Source organism: Phalacrocorax carbo, chromosome 27 (assembly GCF_963921805.1).
Source record: "Phalacrocorax carbo chromosome 27, bPhaCar2.1, whole genome shotgun sequence".
NCBI classification, from domain to species: domain Eukaryota; kingdom Metazoa; phylum Chordata; class Aves; order Suliformes; family Phalacrocoracidae; genus Phalacrocorax; species Phalacrocorax carbo.
Window position 1 is genome coordinate 4,292,111 of NC_087539.1, and position 20,249 is coordinate 4,312,359.

The 20,249-nt window shown below is 58.9% G+C and overlaps 2 protein-coding genes across 2 annotated transcripts; one reads left to right on the forward strand and one right to left on the reverse strand.

Moving 5' to 3' along the window:
• Positions 1–976: 976 nt before the first annotated feature.
• Positions 977–3,194, forward strand: LOC135317770 (acrosin-like). Its single transcript, XM_064474184.1, has 5 exons — positions 977–1,155; positions 1,493–1,758; positions 2,041–2,186; positions 2,652–2,905; positions 3,134–3,194. Exons 1-5 carry the CDS (start codon positions 977–979, stop codon positions 3,192–3,194), a joined length of 906 nt encoding a protein of 301 aa, XP_064330254.1.
• Positions 3,195–4,082: 888 nt separating this feature from the next.
• LOC135317771 (tubulin alpha-1C chain-like) lies at positions 4,083–6,582 on the reverse strand. Its single transcript, XM_064474185.1, has 2 exons — positions 6,505–6,582; positions 4,083–4,430 (listed from the first exon to the last, which is right to left on the reverse strand). The coding sequence occupies exons 1-2, from the start codon at positions 6,574–6,576 to the stop codon at positions 4,083–4,085; spliced, it is 420 nt and encodes a 139-aa protein (XP_064330255.1). The 5' UTR covers positions 6,577–6,582.
• Positions 6,583–20,249: the final 13,667 nt, after the last annotated feature.

Genomic DNA, 20,249 nt, shown 5'->3' on the forward strand with positions numbered 1-20,249 from the left:
AGGGCTGCTCTTTATGTTTCCCCTTCCTGGGCTGTGGTTCCGCCTCGGGGCTGGATGCTGGATCCCGTTGGGGATGGATGCTTGAGCCCTGTGCTGGAGCCCACGCGGTGTGGCCGTCCGTGCACGTGCACACACCCATGGTCTCTGGTGAAAATGAGGCGCAGAGGCGGAGAGAGCGTTCGGGTGTTTGGGAGGCTGGGCAGGCACAGAGCCCCAGTGGGTTTTTCCTGCTAGCTTTTAGCAGGCAGTGCTCGGAGCCAGGCGCTGCTGCCTGCCACGGGGGGGCCTGCACACCCTCACCCTGCAAGCAGAGCGTTCCACGGGGCCCTGTCGGGGGTGTCCGATCCCAGGTTCTGCATCCCCCCCTGCTCTGAACCCGCCATGACTCCCCCCGCCTCCCCGAGAGCCCACCACGCCCAGTGCCCGGAACCAGCGACTCTGTGACATCAGCCCCAGGGCCGAGGGCTCCGCAGGCAGCGCGAGCACTGCGGGCACTACGTCGCCTGCTGCACTGGTCGCGACGAGCCCTCCGGTCTTGCAGCTGCCACGTGACGCTGTCGGCAATGACTTTGCTGGCCGTCCTGGTCCTGCTGGCCGTGTGCTGGCCTGTGTACGGCACATGGGACAACTGTGGGTAAGTGGCCCGAGGCTCGGGGAGGGAGCTGGGGCACCCCTTAGGGCGTTCACCGGAGGGTGCCCGCTTGTCCTCTGTGACCGCCCCACAGCTTCCCGAGCCCTATGTGGGAGCCTCCTTTCCTCGCCGGCACGCAGGCTGCTGGCACAACTCGCCTACAGGGCTACAACAGGAACTGGGGCGGACGGACTCACGCCCCACGGCGTTCCCTGGCCCTGCTGGCCATGCAGCGCCTTGTGGGGAGGGAAGACGGCTGACATTCAGCCTCAACAGCAGCCAGCCAGCCAGCCAGCAGGACAGTAAGGAGTTTCTGGTTACAGAGGGACCTGCGGGCTCCGGCCCATGGCTTCTCACTACGGCACGTTGCGCGTCGTGGGCGGCACAGATGCCCAGCCAGGGGCCTGGCCCTGGATCGTCAGCATCCAGGATCCTGGGAAAACAGGCACGGGGCATATATGCGGAGGGTCCCTCATCAGCCCACAGTGGGTCCTCACAGCAGCCCACTGCTTCATCAAGGCTAGGTAAGGAGGACCAGGCAAGGGGGACAGCCCCACACCACCGGCAGGTACCACATCCGCAGCACCACGTGCTACTCCCATCCCGCTTCCTTGCAGTACGCCCAGTGCCTGGGCACTGCAGAGCCCTCCTGAGACACTGCTCAGGACAAGGCTGGGCTCGTGCCGCTGCTTCCTAGCAGCCTCCAGCTCGACGTTCCTGCAGCCTAAGGCGTGCTAGGGCAGTCGCACCCTCCGTAGCGCTGCTTCCCGCTCTCCCCGGGCAAGCAGAAGGCAGGGAGCTGCTGGACTGCTGCAGCACGTGGCTCTGCTGCCCTCACCTCTCTCTCCATCTGCCTTCCAGGCACATCACCATGTGGCGCGTGGTGATCGGGGCCACTCGGTTGACTCAGCTGGGCCCCGAGGCCCAAGTGCGCAATATTAAGCGGCTCCTGGCTCACGAACACTACACTAGTATCTCGGAGAGGAACGACATTGCGTTGCTGGAATTGGACCAGCCTGTCCAGTGCAGCTCCTACATACAGCTTGCCTGCGTGCCTGACGCCTCGCTGAGAGTGTCAGAGATGACAGCCTGCTACATCAGTGGTTGGGGTTCCACGACTGCAAGATGTGAGTTCCCAACGAGTACTCGTGTCCTGAGGGCAGGCTTGGCACGCTGGGGAGACTGGGCTTGGGCTTCCGGGCAGCAGAGGCGAAAGCCGGAGTCAGGCTGTGGGGACGTACGCCTAGAGAGAGGCGGGCCTGACCCTTTACCCAAAGCAAGACCGAAGGGACACAGCGGTACGATGCCTCTCAGGATGCAAAGCCAAGCCCTAGGGAAGGGGTTCACCCCGAGAGGGGGGGAGAACTGGCAGCCAGCTGCTGGGTCTTAATTCCTTTCTGTGCTCACAGCTGGAGGCTCGACTGATGTCCTGCAGGAGGCCAAGGTCCGCCTCATTGACGTCAACCTCTGCAACAGCAGCTGGTGGTACAGAGGGGCCATCCACAGCCACAACTTGTGTGCCGGCTATGCGCAGGGCGGCATCGACACCTGCCAGGTGGGAGCGCGCTACAAGTCAAGCCCCAGCAGCACAGGCAGCCCTGGCACCACCGCCCAGGCGTACCCTGGCGTGCGCGTTGCTTGCCAGGTCACCCTCCCACCGCTCTTGGGGCTGGCGCTCACCTCCCCTTCCCCAGCTGCACGTCCCTGCCCAGTGCCCCCCTTGTCCCGGAGGCCTGCGACTCTGCCCAGAAAGCCCAGCCAATGCTCTTGGCAGATCCCGGTCCTGCAACAGCCGCCTGCCACATACCCAGCATCAGAGTGGAGAGATGAGATGAGAGCCCTGCCTTGCAGGCCCATCGCCCCTTCCTAGAAAAGCTTCTCTAGGCTCCAGCGCCTCAGCAGAGCCGTGCTCTGCGCTGAATACAGCTCCGGCAGGTGCTGAGAGACAGGAGGAGACAGCCACAGCGCTGGCAGAGGCCACCCAACACCACCCTAAGCCGCTCTTAATCCTCCGCTGCAGGGTGACAGCGGTGGTCCTCTCGTCTGCAAAGACAACAACGCGGACTACTTCTGGCTTGTCGGAGTGACGAGCTGGGGGAAAGGCTGTGCCAGAGCAAAACAGCCCGGAGTCTACACCTCCACTCAGCACTTTTACGACTGGATCTCGGTGCAGATGGGCCTGCGCCCAGCAGTAACGGCTACTCCAGCGCCACGGCCAGGCTTCACCTCAACCCCCTTTCAGAGGCCGAGGCCAACACCAACGCAACCGGGCAGGTTTGCGCCCTGCCCGTTTCCACGCCAGAAGCTGGTGGAATTCTTTAATGTGCTGCAGGAGCTCCTGCAGGTCCTGAGGGGAAAAAGGGCTTGAGCAGCAGCATGAAGAGCACGCAGCGCAGGCTGCGGTGTACCACGACCATTTCCCCCTGGGGCAACGCCTGCTGCTGCAACGGCCGCCTCCGTGTCTAAGGCCTGCTCTGTCCTGACCCCTCTCCTGTCCCACAGGACACTTTTTCTGTTCCTTGCCTTCCTGGAGATCGCCATCTTCATCCTAGTCCTGCTCTAGAGGGACATCCTGAACTGGGTCCTACCACCAAAGCTGGCAGACATGGACGCCTTTGGGAGCCGCCCGGGGAGGTCCCAGTACTTTTGAAATAAAACTCGAAAGATTAGAAGGAAATCTGTGATGGTAGGACAAGTGCATGACCTTGTCAATCAACATCAGCTGACGGTTCAGAAGGAGGTGATGCTGCTGCTTTCCCTTCTGCCTGTGTGCCCCACGACCGCTCTGCCTCAGACCTGGCTCTTGCCCAGTGGGGAGGCAGGAGGCCGTTTCCACCATCCTGCACGAGCGGCTGCCCTCGCTGTGTCGGCAGGAGCCGCTGCCCGTGGCCCCTCTCCTGCTTCTGTAGAGCTCCAGCCCCCAGCGAAACCTCCAGAGGACACAGGCAGCTCCTTCCTCTTCAGCCCCTGCACGGGGGCACCACCAGCAGCTCCTCCAAGAAACACACAAGGCTGCTGCCCCACGGGCACTGCCGTTGCTGAGCACGTGTCCCAGAGACCCACACGGACCCACCTCACACGTCCCCTTCATGCTCCACATCGAGCCTTTGCCCTCCACATCTCCAAGAGCCCCTCCTCGCTGGTGCAGATGAGCTCAGCAGAGCTCCTCTCCTCCTCGTTGGCTCCTCGGTCACTTGGAGGAGGATGTTCTCATCGACGCTCTGAGGGGCCTCCTGGACTGCTTGTTGTCCCGCTGTGCTGCCCCTCCAGCAGGGCTCTCTGAAGCCCCCCATGAGGACCCGGTTCCTGTGGACATGGGGCTGCTCCAACCTGTCTGTCGATGGCCTCACCCGCTTGTTCTCCCTGCTCAGGCAGCCTGTGGCCGGCACCCTCTACAACGTCACCCTTCCCTGTCTGCTCGTTCATCCTCGCCCAGGATCGCTCACTTGGCTCAGCCAGCGTTCAGCGCCCCACCGAAGGACAGGGAGGCTGTGGCTGAGGACACGATTTGCTCTATCAACCTACTACGGTTGCAGCAGGTGAGCCTCTCAACGTCCTGTTGTGGCCTCGTTGTCCACCATGAGTGCGCCAGGCTCGAATGGGTGTTCAGGATGGAGTTGTAGGGCAACACCACGGCTGTGGAGGCCTGCAGGACTCGGCAGATGGAAAACTCCAGCCTGGACATCTTGCTGTCCTTGAGGCAGACGGCCTCCATGAGCAGGGAGGTAAAGCTGGAGCTGGTGCCGCCCCCAAAGCTGTGGAAGACCAGGAATCCCTGCAGCTTCGTGCACTGGTCAGTCTGGAAGAAGGGGAGAGAAAACAAGACAGGTCCATCAGTAATTCTGAATTTAAGCTGCTACCAAGTTGCCCAGGAAGGAAAATATTCACCCCAGGGTCTCAGGCCTTTGGGGACTCTTGTCTCGGGGACGCAGGCAGGGGCAGGCACCTGCCCGAGTGCCCCAGCTCTGCTTCCAGCCACGGCGCCCTGTGCATTGGCATGACCTGCCCTCAGGGAAAGGGGCCGCTTCCCGCAGGGACTGGGGGACAGCCGGCTCCTTCCTGCTCCAGGAGCTGCCCCTTGCAGTGCCCGTGCCCAGCACAACCCAAGGGGTCTGCTGTGGGGAAACGGAACCCACGGAGGGAGATGCACTCGTGCTGCGGGGGCAAAGATGGGGGCTCAGGCTCGGCTGGGGGCAGCCCCCCCCACTAACGCTGCTTGGAGCCTTTCAGCCCGCCACTGCCCCAGAGCTGAGAGCTGGGCTTCCCCAGGGTTCCCAGGTTCCCCAGTCCCCTCCAGTCAAGGCCTGCACCAGGACAGCGACAACTTCAGTCCCTTCACTGCAGGGATGCCCATCACCCCCTCCCAGTTCCAGTGCACCCCCAGTCCCCACAGAAAGAGGAATCCCCCTTTTCTCTGCCAGCCCCTGCACCACCCCACACAGTCCCAGCACCGCCGTCACCCCCTGCTTGGGAAGAGTTTCCCCCATTGCAGACACTGCTGCTCGTGCCCAGGGCGCTGTGAGAGCGGCGGCTGCCCCTGCCATCGCTCCACACCGCCGTGAACCGCTCCCACCCGTGCTCCCATCGAGGGGCGCTCCCTTTCCGAAGGAGAGGGCGGCAGTAGGGTCCCACTGGCACCCCCCACTCCCTGCTCTGGGCAGGTTCCCCTCGCAGCTCAGGGAGACTCCAGGGCACCCAGGGGGTCTGTGGGAGCCTGGCCCACACAGTGCACCCCAGAGGGGCAGGGAGCCTGGAGGGGAGACAGTCGGCGGTGGGAGCATGCAGCCTACAAGCCCTGGCTGGGAGGGAAAGGCTCTGGGCCCCACACACACCGGGGGCACACAGGACCGTGTATCCACCCACCTCAGGGCCTGCTCTGCGGTGTGCAAGTGTTCGGCAGGCCCAGCCCCACGGGGTGTCTCCCACTCGCAAGAAGCCTTCACCCACCAGACCGCTGCCCCACACACAGCCCCGGGAATCTCACAACCCCCAGGCTGTCCAGGCCCATGCGATGTTCCCAGGCCACCCTGCCCGGCCCTCACCATGGCCACCCTATGCCCAAGTTGTTACGGGGCCAAGCATGAGGGGCAAGGAGCACCCAGCACAGCCCCCTATAATACCCGGGGGGCAGGGCAGGGCAATGTCCCTGCCACCTCCTGTCACCACTGCTAGCCGGTAATAGTTAGGGACCCCCCTACCCACAAAAACACCCCAGCACCCCATCACTGCTCACACACACATGCCAACACCCCCAAGGGCATTGGGGTGTCCCGGTATTGTCCCCATACACGGGCACCCCCCAGCCCCACGGCTGATCGTTGTGCTCCGTGTTCCCCCCGACAAAACAATCTGGCTTTGGATGTGCACCTGCTGCCTTCGCCTCCCGGGGGGAACCCACGGGACCCCTGGGAAGGGGGCTGGGACACCATCGCTCCTTGGGGCTGGCACCGACTCTACCCCATCCCCACAAGAGGCAATGAGCTCTCCAGGCCACTGCCAGGGACCCCCATTGTCACCTTCCCCACATCGTCTTTCCCAGTTCCAACAGCCCACTCTGCCCCCACACATCCCTCCCCACTCCCCACACGCCAGCCTGGTCCAGTAACTCTCCCCCACTCCTCCCAGCCCACCATGGTCTCAAACATCCCCTTCCCCGCGCCCACTCTGGCCACACTCATTCCCCCCCAGGCCCCCCAGTCCAGCCCGCTCCCACACACGGCCTCCAGCCTCCACAGGCCACTCTGCCCTCCCAGCCCTGCCAGGCCCCAACATCATCCCCCAGACCCACGGCCCACGCCGCTCACACACATCGCCCCCACAACAGCCCCGGCCGGGCAGGACCGACCCACACAGCACCCCCGGACCGGCCCCACCTGCTCCAGCTGCCCCTGGAGCGGCTCCACCTGCCGCACCACCAGCTCCACCACCTTCGCGCCCGCCGCCATCTTGGCCCGCCGCGACGCTCTGGCGCCAATGCGCCTCTCGCTGCCCCGCTGCACAGCGCCCCCTGGCGGCCGGCGGCCGGCAGCGCTCCGGACCGCGGGAGGCAGCAGCCCCGAAAAGGGGCGGGGGGCGGGCGGCAGGGCCGCCCCCTTGCAGGGCCCTAACAACCACCCCACACCCACCCCCCCAGAGGGGGCATCGAGGGTCCCCCCCAAGGGGCAGAGGCTACGGCCCAGCACTGCCATGGCGATGGAGCCCTGAGCAAGCAGCGCACCAACCCCCTGACACTTTCCCACTCTCCTGAGGTTCCCCCCAACCCCAAAAACCAAGGGATGGGGCTCTGGGTCACCTCCAGCAGCAGAGGAGGAGGGCAGGAGCCCCAGGGACCCTCCCCAGGCGGTCAAAGGGGAGCAGGGTGCAGGGGCAGGAGGGACTCAGACAGGGGGCAGGAGAGATGAGGGGGACAGTGCCAAAGGCAGCAGCTTTATTGTCACAGAACCCAAATAAAAACACTTCCGTTAAACTAAACTAAAGCAGTAGCAGTAGCAGACCCCCCCCTGCGACGCCCCATTGTTGCTCCACAGGGACAGGGACCCCCAGCCCTCACTGCAGGCAGCCGGGGAGCCTGTAGGCAACAGGGGCTGCCCTGGCAAGGTACTTGAGTCTAGGGGCTTCATGGACGGAGCCCAGGGAGGAGCTGCTGGAGAGAGGGATTAGAAAGAGCCTTCCATCCCCAAAACCCCCGGAGCATTTTAAAGGGAGGAACAGATACGCCCCGGGACCCAAACAGAGTGAATACCAACCCCCGTTGCACAAGGGTCCCTTCACAACCACCACCATTGCACGGGGGTCCTTGCACAGCCACCCCCGTTGCACGAGCCACAAGCCTGGTCAGCCGCAGGGGATATTTGAATGGGGCACGTGGCAGGGAAAACTTCAGAGCAGGGATTTGGGGGTCATGCCAGGAGCAAAAGCTAGTCCCATCCTCTCCTCCCCCAGCACCAGGACCAGGCTTTTCAGCCCAGTTTCTGCCAGAAGCATTACACAAGGGCTGACCCTCTCCGGGGGGATCTCTGGACATGCATAGGCACCTGCCATCTATAGCCTCTTGCAGAAGAGCTCATGGACAGAGCCGGCCTCCTCATGAAGGTTCTGGTTGTAGAAGATGTAGGCCAGCTTGAACGTGCACAGCACTGCCGCAAGGGAAACCCAGATATTAAAGACACGACGGAGAGAGAACGGAGAGACCCGGCCAGCCCGCCGCCTGCAACGGCTCCAGGGAGAGGGAGAGGATGGCCGGCAAGAGGCCACCAGCGACCCACAGCCCCCGCAGAACCTCCCCGGGGTGGCGTGAGCAGCCCCTTCCAACCCCACCAATGTGCCACCACCTCTGATGGGAGAAGACACCCAGCACCACGAGGGTCTCGCCCACCCCCAGTGCCAGGGACTGGTACGGCCCCTGGTACCTGGGAGCACTGGAAAGCATCGTAGGTCACACTGGCAAGAGCTGAAGGCTGCGATAGAGCAGCCCTTTCGCTGTGAGCTTCTCTTCGACACCATCAGGAGGAACCTGCAGAGGGGAGGGAAGGAGAAAAGCAGCTTTCGTGGGGCCAGGGCAGCACCGAGCACTGCCGGCAGCCAGAGACACCAGAGAGGGACACACTGCTGATGCATTAAGGGGAGCACCGAGCCCGCAGCAGGGTTACGAACCCTCCAGCTACTCACAGAGGCTCTGATCAACCACGTTACGTGGTCGACCTCTACTGCCTCCTCCGCCTCCCTGTACTGGCCGCGCTTGCAGAGATGCCGGCACTGCTCCAGGGTGAGCTCGAAGAAGCAGAGGGATTGCTGGAGGGTGGGGGGCTCCGCCGCCTCCCTTCGCAGAGTCGCAAGCAAGCAGTCCCCGAGCTGCCGGCTGAGGAAAGCCGAGGATGGCGCCCGCTGGGCTTCGTACAAGGCGGCAGCTGCCTGCTGTGCTGTCTGGGAGGTGAAGAAGAGGGGCTGCAGCAGCAGCAAGGCCGCCCCGTCCCCTTTGTTGCATTAATAGTTGGAGTCTGAGGAGTGGCTAGGGGGAGACCCTACCACTGAGTCATGAGGTTCAGGCAGGACCCCCTTGCTTTCTAAACTCCTTCTCTGAGAGGAGTCTAGGTGCAGCTAAGTCCAGTCTTAGTCTCAGACTTGGTCAACGGTTTACTTTCTAAGGGCTGTAGAAGTAACCACTCATCAGAGTATTTGTTGTTGGTAACTAATTTGGCAGCTGCCGCAGCCGGTAGCATTCAATGAGAACGATCACGGCTAGATTAACAAATATTGCAATTTATTAAAGCAACAGATACACAGGTTCTTTGGATTGCCGATGATAAGATTGCTGGTTACAAGACACACATAAATGCCAAAGACATGCTAGGCTACAAGTGTGCTAAATGAATATGAGGCGACTCTGCACAATGGAGATTTACAAGGCGACTCCAATGCCTTAGAGATTTACGCAGAACAAACATGAAGCAACTCTAATGTGGAGCGACTCTAACGCATTAGAGATTTAAAGTGACTCTGTAGAGGTTTCCAGTCTTACCCAAAGGCATCCCAGTGGGGGGGAAGAGAGGCTCAGCCCATCAACAGGTCCCAGAAGTCAGAGTGGTACGCGATGGTATCTTCCCTAACACCCTCTTTCTCTTCACACATTTTATGCTATTTTTTGTCTTTCAGGTGGAGCTTGAGTGACTCTGGTCATACAAACCTGTATTATGATTGGTGTAAATTTTCCTCCCTTTACTTTTAAAAGCGTAGACTAGAAGAAATTCCAAACGCATGCCCAGTGAGGGGTGGTCACACCTTAGAGGCGGGTAACTTTTTGGATGGAGGTGTGTTTTGCTACTATAATGATATTATAATGAGCAAAGTTCACCAAAAGGACATCATTTTGTCAAAAGTATGACGGCCTGTTGGCCCAGGGTGGCAAATACGCAGCGTGCCAGCTCCATGGTACCTCAAGTTCCCATTTCTCACTGACCCTGGCCGCGATGCCTCCGCACCGCTCCACCCTCCAGACAGCTCCTCTTGGAGTCAGTACACCAAGTTCTCCTGGCACTGCCGACATCGGTGGTTACTGGGGAACTTCGGTGGAATGGATTCCTCACACATCAGCTGCACTCCACCCTGACAGCTTCTTCAATGCTGTACCTTATCTAGAAACATAAGTTTAACTTCTAAGTCACCTCCAGCGATTATTCCACACTCCTCACGCAGCAGGAGGAAGCGCAGGGCTCGCAGACGGGCCAAGAGGACGGCTCTACCCTCCTCCTGCGGCCGGTCGGGCTCGGCCAGTGTGTCGGCCCCTCTCCAGAGCACGCTGAAGCTGCTGTAGGCGATGGCCGCAAAGTCCTTGGAGGGTGCCTGGCCGGGGCGGTAGGTCAGCAGCCGGGCACGGAGGAGGTCGGCCACCCTCCAGCAGGCACCGCCGCTCCCGCGGCCGGCCACGTTCCTCAGCAGGTGGTAGAGGATCTTCTCCAGGTGTAGAGCAGCGGGCTGCGGCGCGGCGCTCAGGTAGCCCTGGCACGCTGCCTCGGCTGCGGCTGCCACGCTGGCGGCAAGTGCCGGCGAGCCCCCCGGCTCGGCCATCCGCTCGACACACAGCCGCAGGACTTTGTCGCAGACCTGGCTTTTCCGCAGGCGGGAGGCCTGGCTGGCATTGCCCTGGAAGGATAAGAGGTGTTTCTGGGCAGGGGAGGGTGTCAGACCCCCGGCACCCAGCCCAGGGCCCTCGGGGGAGGGTCACCCTTCCCCACGGTGCCGCAGCAGAGCCCCTCAGTCCCCAGCTCACCTTCAGCTCAAGGAGCAGCTTCTCTATGCCCTCCTGGCTGTCCAGCTGGGGGGCAAAATCAGCTCCTTTGAGGTTCCTCATGTGTGACACCGGACTGGCAACTGGGCAGACTGGGGTGGGCAGGGAAAGGTGTGGGACCCCCACAGCTCCCAGCACCCCCTCTGAGTTCGCAGCCCCCCCAGGCTGGCATGTAACTCCCAGCCCCACTCCCCAGTCCCACCCAGTGCTCACAGCCCTATTCCCCAGCTCCTTCGGGACCACAGCACCCCCCAAGCTCCAGTCCCCGGTCCCCCTAGGGCACACAGCCCCCCCAGCCCCAATCCCCTGTGTCCCCAGGGCACACAGGCCCCCCCCAGCCTCATTCCCTGTCCCCCCAGGGCACAGAGCCTCCCCAGCTCCCCTCACCAGTCCCACCCAGGGCACACAGCCCCCCCCAGCCCCACTCCCTGCAGTGGCAGTGGCAGTGTGTGGGGACCCCCGTGCAATGGTGGCGATCGTGCAGGGACACTTCTGCAACTGGATGTCAGTGTGCAGAGACCCCCGTGCAATGGGGGCCCAGTGCACGAAGACCCTTGCACAATTGGGTTGGCATGCAGTGATCCCTGTGCAGTGGGGTCAGCGCGTGGGGACCGCCATGCAATGGGGGTGGCTGTGCAGGGACCCCTGTGCGGTGAGGGGTGGGTGCACAGGTGTCGTGGTTTAGCCGGCAGCTCAGCCCCACACAGTCGCTCGCTCACTCCCCCACCAGTAGCTGGGGGAGAGAATCAGAAGGGTAACGCTCGTGGGTTGGGATAAGAACAGTTTAATAATTAAAATTAAAAGAAAACAACAGTAGAAATGCAATGTAAAGGAGAACAACGAGAGGCGCAAAGCCCCGGGGGAGGGTGGAAGGGAGGGCAGAGGGGGAACGAACCGCCGAAACAAACCGCCCGCGCCGCAGCCGCTTGCCGCCCGCCGACCCGACGCCGCGCCGCTCCCGAGCTGCAACTGCCCCCCCTCAACATACTGGTCATGGTGTCACGTGGTATGGAATGAACCTGCCATTGGCCAGTCGGGGTCAGCCGCCCCCACCATGGCCCCGCCCCCACCATGGCCCCGCCCCTCCCAGCCCCCCCCCCCGCCACACGGCAGAGCGCGGGAAGCTGGAAAGGTAGCCGACCCCCACAGTGAGGAGAATTAACCCCTTCTCAGCCAAAACCAGCACAGTCTTCACAAGTATCCATTACGCTTGATGGAGCCCTGCTTTCCTGGAGATGGCTGAACACCTGCCTGCCATTGGGAAATATTGAAGAAACTCCTTGTTTTGCTTTGCTTGCGTGCTTGGCTTTTGCTTTACTTATTAAACTGTCTTTATCTCAACCCACAAGTTTTCTCACTTTTACTCTTCTAATTCTCTCCCCCATCCTGCCAGTTGGGGACTGAGTGAGCGGCTGTGTGGTGCTTAGTTGCTTACTGGGGCTAAACCACCACAGTCCTTTTTGGCACCCAATATGGGGCTCGAAGGGTTTGAGATAATGACAGATTTGATTGGAATGCACTAGATTAAATTTATAGCTGTTATTGCTGTTTAGTTATTAATGGGCACGCTCCTGTGCTTCCCATGGGGCTTGCTTGTCCCACTGTATATTAGAGTCTAGTGCTCATTAGTGGCTGCTTTCTGCTTTCGCTGCTTGCTATACTGCTGTACTGCTTATCGTCTTACTCTGTTGTGCCTGGGAACATTTTGATAACAGCGATGGCCAGGCACCTGGGCTGGCAGATGGCCAGAACATCGCTGCTGTTTCTGTGCTGCTGTACTTGACAGGCTGGAACTCCAGTGTGAACTCGAGTTGAATGGACTGTGACCTGTGGATGAGTCTGCATGGGAGCAGGACACCCCAAAGTGTCTGTGGCTGTGAATAAGTCCACACCAGAGCAGATATATCTCAAAGCATCTGTGGCCGTGGTTATGTCTGTGCTGCAGCAGAAATACCTCTGAAGGAATTGTGGCCCAAGGATAAGTCCACACTGGAAAAGGTACACCTCAAAGTATCTGTATCTGTGGATAAGTCCATGCTTTAGCAGGTATGCCTTGAAACATCAGTGGTTGTGTGAGGTAATGCTGGAGCACATCAAAGCACGTGGCCCTGGATAAGCCCATGACAGAGCAGGTATGCCCTTGGAAGGACTGCAGCCATGGGCAAGGCTGTGTTGGAGCAGGTTTACTTCTGAAGGGACTGTGGCTGTGGTTAAGGCCACACTGGAGCAGGCATACCTCTAAAGGCATTGTGGCCCATGGGGAAGGCCATGCTGGAACAGGTGCACCTCACGGCGACTGTGGCTGTGGATAAGTCTGTGTTGCAGCAGACAAACCCCTGGAGAGACTGTGGCTCACAGATAAGAGTTCACTTGGAGTAGGTACGCCCATAAGGGTCTGCAGTCTGTGGATAAGTCCAAGCTGGAGCAGGGGCAAGGGGAGGAGTTCTGTCTAGTCTTCACTCGTAACCTCTCTCTTCACCCCTCCCGAGTTGATGGACAGCAGGATGGAGACCAGGGGGATACAGTCCCTCACAGTGTAAGGGAAGATCAGGTTCATGACCGCCTGAGGAACCTCGATATACTAAAGTCTATGGGACCTGATGAGGTGCATCCCAGAGTCCTGAGGGAATTGGCTGATGTAGTTGCCAAGCCATTCTCCATGATATTTGAAAAGTCATGGCAGTCAGGTGAAGTCCCTGGGGACTGGAAAACGGGAAACATTTTGCCCATCTTTAAGAAGGGTAGAAAGGATGACCCTGGGAGCTATTGTCCTGTCAGCCTCACCTCTGTGCCTGGGAAGATCATGGAACAGATCCTCCTATAAGCTATGCTAAGGTACATGGAGGACAGGGAGGTGACTCGAGGCAACCAGCATGACTTCACCAAGTGAAAGTCCTGCCTGACCAGCCTAGTGGCCTTCTATGATGGAGTGACTACATCTGTGGACAAGGGAAAAGCTATGGATGTCATCCATCTGGGCTTCTGTAAGGCCTTTGACACAGTCCCCCACAGCATCCTTCTCTATAAACTGGAGAGATAACGGATTTTATGGGTGCACTGTTCAGTGGATAAGGAACTGGCTGGATGGTCGCATCCAGAGGGTAGTGGTCAATGGCTTGATGTCCAGATGGAGACCGGTGATGAGTGGCATCCCTCAGGGGTCTGTACTGGGACCAGCACTGTTTAATATCTTCATCAATGACATCAACGACAGTGGGATTGAGTGCCCCCTCAGCAAGTTTGCAGATGACACTGAGCTGAGCAGTGCAGTTGACATACCTGAGGGACGGGATGTCATCTGGAGAGACCTGGACAAGCTGTAGAGTTGAGCCTGTGAGAACCTCATGAGGTTCAACAAGGCCAAGTGCAAGGTTCTGCACCTGGGTCGGGGCAACCCCTGGTATCAATACAGGCTGGGGGATGAAGAGATTGAGAGCAGACCTGCAGAGAAGGGCTTGGGGGTACTGGTGGACAAAAAGCTGGACATGGTGGGAGATGTGGCAGTCAGAGGCCATCTTGGGCTTAGTGACCATGATATGATTGAGTTCTCAATCCTTAGTGAAGTAAGAAGTGGGGTCAGCAGAACCACTACCAGAGGGCAGATTTTGGCCTGTTCAGGACACTGCTTGAGAGAGCCTCTTGGGAGGAAGTCCTGAAGGGCAAAGCAGTCCAGGAAGGCTGGGCTTTCTTCAATAAGGAAGTCTTGCAGGTGCAGGAGCAGGCTGTCCCCAAGTGCCACAAATGAACCAGCGGGGAAGATGACCAGCCTGGCTGAACAGGGAGCTTTTGCTGGCACTCAGGAAAAAAAGGAGAGTCTACCACTTTTGGAAGAAGGGGCATCCAACACAAGAAGAGTACAGAGGCTTCGTAGGTCTTGCAGAGAGAAAATTAGGCAAGCAAAAGCCCAGCTAGAACTCAACCTGGCCACTGATGTAAGGGATAACAGAAAATGTTTTTACAAATGCATTAACAACAAAAAAAAGAACGAAAGATAATCTTCATCCACTATTGGATGCAGAGGGGAGTATAGCCGCCAAGGATGAGGAAAAGGCTGAGGTACTAAATGCCTTCTTTGCCTCAGTCTGTAACAGTCAGACCAGTTATCCCCCTGAGCTGGAAGGCAGGGGCAGGGAGCGGAATAAACTCCCCATAATCCAGGAGGAAGCAGTTTATGGCCTGCTGCTCCACCTGGACACTCACAGTTCTATGGGGCTGGGTGGGACCCACACAAGTCTGCTGAGGGAGCTGGCAGAGGAGCTTGCCAAGCCACTCTCCATCATTTCTCAGCAGTCCTGGCTAACAGGGAAGGTCCCAGATGACTGGAGGCTTGCTGATGTGATGCATATTTACAAAAAGGGCCAGAGAAGGATCTGGGAAACTACAGGCCAGTCAGCCGGACCTCGGTACCGGGGAAGGTTATGGAGTTGTTCATCTTGAGTGAGCTCACAAAGCATGTGCAGGACAACCAGGGGTCACCCAGGTGACCCAGTCAGCATAGCTTCATGAAAGGCAGGTCCTGCCTGACCAACCTGATCTCCTTCTGTGACGGGGTGACCCACCTGGTGGACAAGGGAAAGGCAGTGGATGTTATCTACCTGGACTTTAGCAAAGCCTTTGGCACTGTCTCCCACAGCATCTTACTGGAGGATCTGGCACCTCATGGCTTGGACGGGTGTACTTTTCTCTGAGTAAAAGCTGGCTGGATGGCCGAGCCCAGAGACTTGTGGTGAAAGGAGCTAAATCCAGTTGGTGGCCAGTCATGAGCAGGGTTCCCCAGGGCTCAGTGTTGGGGCCAGTCTTGTTCAATATCTGTATCTATGAGCTGGATTAGGGGATTGAGTGCAGACAACACCAAGTTGGGCGGGAGTGTTGATCTGCTTGAGGGTAGGAAGGCTCTGTAAGGGTACCTGAACAGGCTGGATCGGTGGGCCAAGGTCAATTGTATGAGGTTTAACAAGGCCAAGTGCCGGGTCCTGCACTTGGGTCACAACAACCCCAGGCAACACTATAGGCTTGGGGAAGAGTGGCTGGAAAGTGCCCAGCGGAGAAGGACCTGGTGGTGTTGGTTGACAGCTGGCTGAGCATGAGCCAGCAGTGCCCAGGTGGGCAACAGCTTCTGGGATTGTGTCAGCAATAGTGTAGTACCCCTGTGCTCAGCGCTGGTGAGGCTGCACCTCGAATCCTGTTTTGGATTTGGAATCCTGTTCTATTTTGGGCCCCTCAGGACAAGAAGGACATTGAGGTGCTGGAGCATGTGCAGAGAAGGGCAGCGGAGCTGGGGCAGGGTCTGGAGAACAAGTCTGATGGGGAGTGGCTGAGGGAGCTGGTGGTGTTTAACCTGGAGAGGAGTAGGCTGAGGGGAGACCTTCTCGCTCTCTGCAACTACCTGAAAGGAGGCTGTAGTGAAGTGGGGGTTGGTCTCTTCCCTCAGGTCACTAGTGACAGAACGAGAGGAAGCCGCTTCAAGCTGTGTCAGGAGAGGTTTAGGTTGGATATTAGGAAAAATTTCTTCACTGAAAGAGTGGTCAGGCATTTGAACAGGCTGCCCAGAGATGTGGTTGAGTCACCATCCCTGGAGGTATTTAAAAGATGTGTAGATGCAGCACTTCAGGGCATGGTTTAGGAGACATGGTAGCGTTGAGTTGACAGTTGGACTTGATGATCCTAGAGGCCTTTTCTAACCTTAATTACTCTATGATTCTATGAGCCAACAATGTGCACGTGCAGCCTAGAAAGCCAACTGTATCCGGGACTGCATCAAAAGCAGCATGCCCTGTAGGTTGGGGGTGGTGATTCTGCCCCTCTACTCTGCTCTGGTGAGACCCCACCTGCAGTACTGTGTCCAGCTCTGGTGCCTTCAGCACAAGAAGGGCATGGAACTGTTGGAGCAGGTCCAGAGGAGGGCTACAAAAATGATCTGAGGGCTGGAGCACTTCTCCTATGAAGAAAGGCTGAGAGAGTTGGGATTGTTCAGCCTGGAGAAGAGAACGCTGCAGGGAGACCTTACTGTGGCCTTTCAGTACTTAAAGGGGGACTGTAGGAAGGATGGGGGCAACCTCTTTGGCAAGGCCTGTTGTGGCAGGTTGGTGGTGGACTACTGTTTCTTTTTTTTTCATCACTTGTTTTTCTTGGTTTTGTTTTTCATTCTTTCTTTCTTTCTCTCTCTTCTTTTTTAAATTCTTATTAAACTGTCTTTATTTCAACCCATAAGTCTCTGCACTTTTACCCTTCCAATTCTCTCCCCCATCCCATTGGATGGGTGGTATAAGCCAGTGGCTGCCTACAGGGTTAACTCACAACACCCACACCCAGGGGACTGGTGGGTTGGGTTGTGCCTGGCATCATGTCTGCCTGCAGTGACCCCCTCTCAGGAGGTCCCTGTTGCTTGGGGGCATCTTGAGCCCCCAGTCCTGTTAACCTGAGGAAACCAAGGCATGGGCTGAGGGTGTGTCCCCTCTCCCACCCATATACCCTTGGAGACCAGGCATCCGGCTTATATCTGGGGTCCTGCAGATCCCTTCCAGCCAGGGTGGGTAGAGGGAGCTGTGCACCCCTCCCACCTGGGCCCTGCAAGCAGTTCAGGTGGGCCCACTGAGGAGCCAGGGTGGGGGCACTGCAGGCTTCATTCGTGCTGCTGGCAGGTCTGGTCTGGCTGTAGGTGCCCACAGGGCTGTGCTCAGTGCCAGGACTGCTGTATGTGTCCTTAAGTCCTTACTAGGGTGGGGGCTATGGCAGACAGCTTTGCCCTCGGCATGAGGAGGGCTGTGGGAGGCAGAGTTTAGGGGTGGGGGGCAGAGCTTATCTGGGTGTTGCACAGTGGGAGACCTCTGGGACCCCCATGTCGCATGTGACAGAGCCTGCATGATGCCAGGGCATGCATAGCATGGATATGCAGGCAGAAGATCTGTGGGGTGGCATCACCTCCACACACCCCACACCGTGCGCCCCATCTCTACAGGGGGGATCAGACACTTCTCCAATACCACTCTGTGGCTGCCTGATGTGGGGGAGAGCAGCTGGTCTCCTGGGAGGAAACTTGTACTTTGGGGCCTGTGGGAGAGCAGGTACTTGTGTGGCAATGTCTGTGCAAGGGCATGCATGCAAAAGTGCATGTGTGCAAGGGTGTATGTGCGGGGCGGGGTGTGCAGATGAGGCAGTGGGAGTGAGGGCACACGTGCACGCATGCTTGCACCAAGCAGCATGGGAGTGCATGCATGTGGGCACACTGGGTCTGTGCTTACAGGTGGAATGGGCGTGCGCACACCAGATGTGTGTGAGCAGGGCACCAGTGTACATTTGAATGTATGTCCTTGGTGTGCCCCTGATGGGGAGAGGGTATGGGTGCAGTGGGGGCTCCCAACATCTTCCACACCCCTTCGCCATACCCAGTGACCCAGGCCATCCCCATCCCAAGGGCTAAGTCCCTGGGGTGCCCTTTGCCTGTAGGGCTGAGGGGGCGCTGCTGCACACCCCGACCCAAGGTGTGACCCTGCAGGGTGGGGTCCCCTGGTGGTGGGGGCCACTGGCCTCAGGTGTTTTCTCACCTACAGATTGCAGAATCACAATACAGTAGGGGTTGGAGGGGACCCCTGGAGATTGTCTTGTCCAACTGCCCTTCCTGGAACAGGCACACCCAAAGCAGGGTGCACAGGACTGATTCCAGGCAGGCATGAATGTCTCCAGGAAAGGAGACTCCACAGCCTCTCTGGGCAGCCTGTTCCACTGCTCTGGCACCCTAACCATGAGAAAAAAGTTCTTTACTTTTAGGTGGAACTTCCCGTGTTCCATCTTGTGCCCTTTTCCCCTTGTCCTGTCATTGGGCACCACTGAAATGAGTGGTCCCATTCTCATGACACCCGCCCTTCAGATATTTATAAGCGTTGATCAGATCCTCCCTCAGTCTTCTCTTCTCCAGGCCGAACAAACCCAAGTCTCTCAGCCTTTCCTCATAAGGGAGATGCTCCAGTCCCCTGATCATCTTCATAGCTCTCCACTGGACTTGCTCAAGCAGTTCCCTGTCCTTCTTGAACTGGGGGGCCCAGAACTGGACACAGTACTCCAAATGTGGCCTCACTAGGGTGGAGTAGAGAGGGAGGATAACCTCCCTCGACTGGCCAGCCTCACTCCTTTTAATGCACCCCAGGACACCATTGGCCTCCTTGGCAGATGGAGACCCTGGGGCAGGCAAGGGCTGGATACAAGACCTGAGCTCTACCCATACACTCTGTCACTTGGGGGGATCCAGGGATGCTCCTCCCTGGAATGAGGGTAAGAGTAGCAGTGGGAGGAGATATCGGGAGGGAGCCCAGGCATTTAGGTGCTAAGGATTCAGCCTGTCTGTCCATCTCCACCATCACCATCCTTGACCACCTGGTTCCTTCTTCTGCTGCAGCTCTGGCTCCTGACGATGCCAGCAAGAATGTGCCAAGCCAGGCCATGGTCCTTCCAGCACCCCGAATTGCCCTGGGCAGAGCCCTGCTTTCAGCACCCCAGGTCTATGAGGAAGGGGAGCCTGGGAGCCGCGTGCCCAGCCAGTTATGTCGGGGGTACAGGGCTAGGGGAGCTGCGCTGGAGTTGGAGGGGACCCAGAGCTGCTCTCTCATTGCTGACGGGGAGCTGGTGTGGGGGAGGACAGGGCAATGCTTTCCCTGTGCCTGGTGTGGGGAAAACCTTCAAGCCCTGGCACCATCTGCACATCCACAGTGGTAAGCCCACAACCCCCCACCCCATACAGTGCATCCATCACCCCTTCCATCACTCTAAGCCTGCCTGAGCCTCATAGCATGAGGCCCCCCCATTCCCTAAAAAATCCCATCCTTTACACCCTTTGCTGCCCCATGGCCACCCATCAGCCCCCCGCCTGGTGCCTCTGAACCACTCCCCTGAGGCAAGCAGTCCTACTGCTGTGCTGGCTGCCAGAAATGCTTCTCCCACTCCAGCTCCTACACCAGCCACCTGCACACCAGCTGGTGTCTCCTAGGACTCCCTCCATCCTCTGGGACACCCACCCAGTGCAGGATGGGACCCTGGCACCAAGATCTCTTGGGGGTGCTAAGGCTCTATAGCACAGGCACCAGCCACTGCTTGGAGCCAGGGCTGCCCTGCCATACCAGTTGAAACCCCTGGGCATCGATGGATCCCACCCAGCCCCTCAAAAGCCTCTGGATCAGTCCCTGCCCAAAGCAGGGCTGGTGTCTCCCTGGGAGCCCCCCAGGATCCAGCTGTGCCCCCCAGGACCCTGTGCTTCCCAAGTCTCCTCTGTCACCCCTTCTGCCCCTTCTTGCCTGGAGCTCTTGGGCCCTGCCTGCCCTGGGCCAAGAACAGATCCAGTGAACACTGCTGCCTGGGAACTGGGAGTGGCTGGTACAACTGGTCAGCTGGGGTCTTGGAGCACTGGGAAGCTGGGAGGGCACTTGGTGAATGCAGAAGAGCAGGTGGTGGCACTGGGTCCTGGGGGCACACTGGGATGGGAACCAGTGAACTGGGGGGACAGGGAGGGTGCTGGGGCCCTGAAGGGGGCTGGGGACCACTGGGAGGCCCAGGGGAATGGTAACCCTGATGGGGTTCCATATCCTGACAGCTCCCATATCCACTGACCATTGCATCCTGCAGGCAGGAGTCTTGGTGGTACTGGCCACCCCAGGGTCTGCAGGGGCTGGTGGTGGCTGCAGTGGAGTGTGGGCACCCTGGAGCACACCCTGGCAAGACTCCCACCTCTGGTATGACTGGATCCTGCCCTGGCACTGGCTGTGCCTGCAGAGCTGGGGGACTTTGCTGGGGTGGGGGGCTGATGGTGACAGATATGAATTTAACAAATGGTAGAAATAAATCAGC